At 38.2% G+C, this 6,322-nt stretch overlaps 1 protein-coding gene across 2 annotated transcripts; it reads right to left on the bottom strand.

Annotated features, from left to right (window-relative positions):
• Positions 1–908: 908 nt before the first annotated feature.
• cdo1 (cysteine dioxygenase, type I) lies at positions 909–6,322 on the bottom strand. Of its 2 annotated transcripts, none has more exons than XM_030790433.1 (5): positions 6,132–6,322; positions 4,798–4,875; positions 3,991–4,148; positions 3,247–3,416; positions 909–1,865 (listed from the first exon to the last, which is right to left on the bottom strand). In XM_030790433.1, the coding sequence occupies exons 1-5, from the start codon at positions 6,299–6,301 to the stop codon at positions 1,836–1,838; spliced, it is 606 nt and encodes a 201-aa protein (XP_030646293.1). In that variant the 5' UTR covers positions 6,302–6,322; the 3' UTR covers positions 909–1,835. The 2 variants fall into 2 exon arrangements, with proteins under 2 accessions (XP_030646293.1, XP_030620463.1); XM_030764603.1 differs by having other exon boundaries at positions 3,991–4,145.

Genomic DNA, 6,322 nt, shown 5'->3' with positions numbered 1-6,322 from the left:
GGTTCTTTAAAATGACTGAACCTACTGCTGAATTCAGAAGTACAGCACATATATTTCTTTACATCACTTGGTACATTTATATTGATGAAATGCACTTTGTGCTGAGTCCCAAAAAATTCTAAAGTTTTGTAGAATTTTCCAGAAGGATTCACAGCCCTTGGCTCAAAATATGGAGGAAAGACATTTTTTTTTCCATTCCGCCACAATTAAACATTAATTGACCGTATTCAGTCCCGTGGAGGTCACATGTTAGTCTTTATTTAGATTTTTTCAGGGAAAATAGAGTTTTATCAAACTTTGAACCTTTTCCCTCCATCTACAACTGAAATGTAACTCAGCCATTTAAGCTTATCTCTAAGTCTGCTTGACTCAAGGCCCATGTTTTTATGTTGGTTGGTTTAACAGGTCAACCACTCTGCCCTGCACAGACAAAGTTCATTGAGTTTGGACCATTTTATTTTGCACGTAGGCTACATCGATTTCATAGTGATGATGCCGGAATCATAACTCTGAAGATATCTTTCATTACTGCCGGAACCATAACCCTGAAGTAATCTTTCATTACTGCATTGTTTCTAGAAGTATCTAGAGAACTGTACTTTGACTACGCAGATCAGGGTTCATCTTAGAGTTCCAGGATAGCCTGGAATCCATATGTGGACTAGAACATGTGCTTGAATCATGCCAAAACTTGTTGGGACATTTTGTCTCTGCTGACTCTGAATAAAGTGTTGACATGCCCAAAAAAGTCCCTGGATGAAATATCTTTGGCAAACAACACCAGTAAAATCTTTTAGTTAAAACAAATGACTCCAATAAACTCAGTTGCATTAATTAAAAAATTTAAAACAAATGTAGCATCCGACTGACAGGCATATGCAACGCATACAACAAAAAAGACAACAGCATTGTACAGAAATAATGTTTAATGGTGCAATGACATAGCAAGGTACCATGATCACAGATTCTTTAAGACTATGCAACAATATTCAATAAGCTTCTCAAATCATTCCATCATAAACTACAAATAACTCTTTAGCTACAACAACAGGCAAAATCCTGAGAAGATGCTGATGGACTACATTATTATCATTTTCCTCCTAAAAACTAAACTCTCAGATACACATATTCAGGTTTTAAATAAATGTTATTTGTAAAACTAAAAACAGCAATCAAAAACCCTTATTAAGTCCCTGAACAAAGACAAGAAAAAAGTGTCTCGTTTTCTAATCTAGCAAGACAACATTACACCTATAAAGATTCTACTGTCGCCATGCATATCAATTGCATTGCTAAATTTAATGACAAAGCCATTTTGAAACGCTTATAGTTTAAGCTTAAAAAAGTGCTCCATGGTAAGAAGCCAAATACACTGATCATAAAGAGTTTTTTTTAAGTGGCCAGAGGGGCGTTGGGGGGGGGGGGGGGGGGGGGGGGTAGTGTGAAATGTAGTTTCATTCCATAAAGTACACACTTCAACAAAAACATTTTCAGTCTAACAACAGTACAAAAGTGTAATTACACAGGTCACAGGCGCATAGGAATGCTGTTAGGAAGGGGTTTCTCTCCTCCAAAACTAGTGAACAAAGACCAGATTCATCCCGTGGCCAAACCTAATACCGCTATTCAGACAGTATGCCTGCATTCAGCAGCATTTGCCAAGCTAACACTGGGTGCCATGGCTAAGCCCCTTTAATTATCATCATGTCCTCTCCAAACTGTCCTTCGCCAAAAAAAAAAAAAAAAAGATATTTGTTGATACGTTTGTTTGCATTTCACAATTCCAAATCTTCTTTGACTTTGTACACCCATGTGCGTTTTTAGTCCTCGGTTTCTCAGTTGTTTTCTTGTGAGACTGTTGCTTCCTGTAAAAGTTAAGAAACATCAGTCAGTAATAGAAATATTAACACAGTAAAGGACAAAAAACAGAGTCAGAGGCAGCGATCAAAAATATGAGAGTAGGCTTATTTAATAATGGTGGAACAGTGACAAACTTACTTTTAGTTTAATGTTCTAAAATTTACCTGATGTGGGCATGACCAAATAAAAAAAAACAAGCAAAAAAAAAAAAACAAAAAAAAAAACCTTGGCATGGTGAGGTGAGCAGAGTGAGGTGTGTACTCAGGGTATCTAATCTTATCATAAACCTGATGTTGTAATGCTCACAGGCCTAATGTGGACAGACAGCAGTTTGGTCAAGATAAACTTACACAACCTGCCCTCTCTGCAGTTAAGTTCACTTTATTTGCCAGACCTGGCTTGGATCTCCTTTAATGTGCAGTGTTCTCGATATTACTGCAACCAGGATCAAGCTCTTATGTGTTAAAGAAATTATGCCATTACGCCATGGCAAAAGCAGTCCCTTTTTTTCCTCCCAAACATCTGGAAGCCTTTAAACTCATTCCTGGGATTCCATTTTAGCATAGAGAATGGAGAGTCAGGGCCATATAAAATTACAGACTTAAATTGGCAGGAACTCCTATAATTGCAGGTTTAGTGGTGAGAACAGCTTTAGTACATGGTGTACTCCTTACTTGGCATATTTTTTTCCTTTCTTTTTTTTTTTTTTTCTTCTTTCCACTGGTAGGTTTAGCGTTACGTCAGCTTGCAGTTTAACCGAAAAAAAAATTGAGCCTCTTGCTGTAGTGTGTGATTCTTTTGACTGGCTTCAATACGTGACACATGTATGTGACATAATTCCTCTTTAGACTGGTAACGCTGATATGAATGTCAGCCCGTTCTCTTTTCGTGATGTAAAATGAACTTTTAACCCTAAACCATGAGAAGCCATTGACTTGGAAGGCTGTGTCACCTTAAGTCTCTGAACTTCAGATGAAGCCAGATGTTCCAGACTGTTCTCCACTGAGAGAGACTTTCTGGTGCATAGCATACTCTCCAGTGTTGAATGAACTATAAAACCATTATACTCTCATTCATTATACTGAATCAGTGTGAAATTCAGATTTTGACAATATGACTAGTCTCAGCATCACTTTAAAAGTGGACAATTGCATGTGTGTTGTCGTTGGCTGAAAAAAAAAGTAACCTTTTTGTCAACCATTCTTCATAACATCAGTAATGCAGGTGTTGATGCAGGTGGTAATAAATAATGTAAGAAATGTATGTCTCCATTTAAGAAATCTCAGAGCCATCACCGAAACCTTTCACTATTACCATTAGGTCTTTGGGTTATTACACTGTTATTATAACTTCATACTATTGTTAGATTTTATAAGCTATACTTACAAATGGAGTCCTCGCCCCAAATTTACTCCAGAAGGTCATTTTCACTGTGTTCTTGTGTCCTGTTCTCTGGTCAAAGGTCTGACACTGCTGGAATGGGGGACTGTACAGATGCAGACTGACTGCGCACTCAGTGTGACTCACGTTCTCCACTCTGTGCAGGCCGATGGAATCTGAAAGAGACCAACGCAGTCACGAGATCTTCCCACAGAACCCTTTGAACCGTCAAACACTGCTGTGCAGATTTCTTTTTCTGATGACAACATACGAGGAATTATCATTAGAAAGCAGTGAACCGTTACAGTAGGAAGCAGTAGCAACGACTTTATTGTTTTCTTTGTTAGATGTGAACTGTGAACAGCAAAAGGAACAGCTATATCTCTTTTAATGAAAAATATTTCTAGAGTATAGCCATTTATGTGATAAAGGAGTAACTTTATTCCTTTAACTAGTCAAAGGAGTAAATGCACCAGATGTCTTGTTTGATTCAACAAATTATTGACACAGATGTTATTTGACTGATTATTTGCTCCATACTCAAAACAACACTCAAACAATGCTCAAAAGGGGATTTAACAAAGTTCAAATGTATATTTGTTAACATGTCTGAGAGAGTGTCTATCTTAAAACATCTGTCAGAAGTTTAGCATCCTATTCCTGTCAGTCTCTGACCACTGTGGAAAGAGAATGGCACAGCACTTGGAAAACAGGAACAGCTGTATGAGGAAAATGAGAGGAAAGTCTTACCGTTTATGTAAGCGCACTGGTTTTCTTGCAAGATGCGCTGCGACTTCTGGACCATGGCCCCATGCGATTTGTGGTCGGGCCACTCAAAGAGCGTCTCCTTCAGCTGGCCTTGAAGCAGCTTCATGAAACAGTGGGAGTCCGTGTGATCATGGATACTGCTACAAATGTTGCAAAGCACAAGCAAACTCAGAATATTCTAGAGGCATCCCGAACATCGTAAGTAAAGCACATGTGACAAAGCTAGCCTACTTGCTTTTTTTCTCCGAAGGGTGAGAGAGACTTCAGATTACAGAACAACACCACGGACAATATTTAATCAGTACTGAAGGAAAAAATAGTACACACTCTTAAAAAATCATTTTTTTTTCAATGCTTTAATCCACTAAATGGGCCAGATGTCAGTTAGGGTGACTCCGCTTGCTTTATCTAGGACGTGGCAGGGTCATTAGGACACTGGTTAATATATAGTTATCAATGCTTTATATAACTTTATAGTTTTCCGACCTCCAAATACCAGAGACCATTGGACCCCATTATCAGTACGGATGTTCTGATGGAGTCCTTTTGCATTCTGAACTTCTAAAAACAATTTAAAAGGTTTCTAATGCACCCTATGGAACTGTGAAACTTTAAGACCTAAGGAACTTATTTGAGGTCCTATACACATTAAGGTCATATATATAACTCCATATAACTATATAGAAATATAGAAATACACACACACACACACACACACACACACACAAAATAATTCTAGCATAGCATATGAGTTGTAGCATAGTCATTGTACTGTGAGCAGTTTTTTACCTGCCGTGTCCTTCTCCCCAGCACAGTAACATAAGGTTGAATTTCCCATTGCCCTCATCAACCAGATTCCTGGTGTACCTGAAAATGACATATTACAGGTGCATCTGTTGACAAAAGTGCCATTACAGCATACGATATAAAAGAAAAAGAAAAAGTAAACAAAATAACATAATTAACCAGTGTGACCTGACACACACCCGTGTCCCTATCATAATAGGTGGAAATGGTGGGGGTGGAGCTGGCAATAACTAAACTGACGCTGTCAGAATAAATGCTTCAGAATGCCTTTAATGCCTCAGCATCAGCCAAAAATGACAAGTTCTTTCTGCATCTGTATAACACTCCTTTCATGGTCCAGCGCCTCCTACATCACCAGTACAGGCCAAACAAAACTGTGAGTTCATTGCTCTGCAGTCAAGAGATAAGACTGATATTGTGTATGGATATTAAAAAAAATGGCATGTCATTTTTGCAAATTTCCTGAAATGGCTTCACAAATAGAATTTTTTTTTTATTCTATCCTCGCGAAAGCACAACGCACAAAAAAACATCCCTTGGACCAGCTGATGTCTTAAAATTACACCCCTGCTGAAGTTATTGCTCAGGACGGGACGTTCTACAAACTGTGGAAAAGGAACGGTAAAAATTTTTGGAGTCGGCGCTTTTATTGGCTAGTTGTTTACTTAGCAACCTCAGCCTCCAGAGCATGCAGTTAAAGCACATCCCGTTCACAAAACTAGCGGGTGTGAGCTTGTGGCTAAACTCTGATTGGCGCGTCAGTCCCCACCCTTCACAAACCTCTCTTTAAAATTCCCCCCGAAACTCTGATCGATGAAAAACAACGTCGAGCCACGTTCTCTCCCAAGACTATCACAAAGTTAAACACTTTCACCAAACTTTCTCAAATTTCTCCAAAATTTAGAACTCACAGAAAAACAAAAACGAAACGATATTCTGGAAAGTGGTCTAAAAATGGACCTGTAGTTTACCAATTGCTACACAAATGAAGTTTGTCCCCTCAGAATACTGCCAAACTTGGATGTGAATAAATCAGTGGAGCAAGTGGATTAAATTTTTAAAACCTTGTTATTTATACACCTCCTAAACTTCTGCCACCCTGTCTCTGCACGCTCTGTATATTTGGATTAACGGGATTTCTTAATCAGGCGACTAGATGGCTACTGAATTAAACAACAGGATCAGTTTTACTTTATCCGTTGCTAAACTACAAGTTAGACCTTTATAATCTAATAAGAATAGTAACAGATGACCACCGTTACTACAATTTCTCCTGATAATAATAATGTTAAAAATAAGTTAGTGCTAATAATTACCTGAACTGGTCAAATTTTGCATATTTCATCCACTCTTCAGGTTTGCTCTCATAAGATTCCATAATATCTTGCACCTCTTCCACATTGATCTCATCAGCCTCGAAAAGTTTGTGCAAAATGTTAATCAAGTCGTTAAGCGTTTCTGGTTTCATTACTTCAGTTTGCTCCATCTTGACTAGCTGTGAGAAGTT

This window comes from Chanos chanos, chromosome 1 (genome assembly GCF_902362185.1).
Source record: "Chanos chanos chromosome 1, fChaCha1.1, whole genome shotgun sequence".
NCBI lineage: Eukaryota > Metazoa > Chordata > Actinopteri > Gonorynchiformes > Chanidae > Chanos > Chanos chanos.
Note: the sequence above shows the minus strand (reverse complement) of the source record. Positions and strands in the feature narration are given on the sequence as shown.

Excerpts from the sequence above, each read along its gene's own strand:
- cdo1 (XM_030790433.1), bottom strand. The coding sequence starts at position 6,301 with ATGGAGCAAACTGAAGTAATGAAACCAGAAACGCTTAACGACTTGATT. Across the intron at positions 4,876-6,131 it reads GCAAAATTTGACCAGTTCAG|GTACACCAGGAATCTGGTTG; the intron begins GTAATTATTAGC and ends TGTCATTTTCAG. Across the intron at positions 1,866-3,246 it reads TTGGGGCGAGGACTCCATTT|GAAGCAACAGTCTCACAAGA; the intron begins GTAAGTATAGCT and ends TAACTTTTACAG.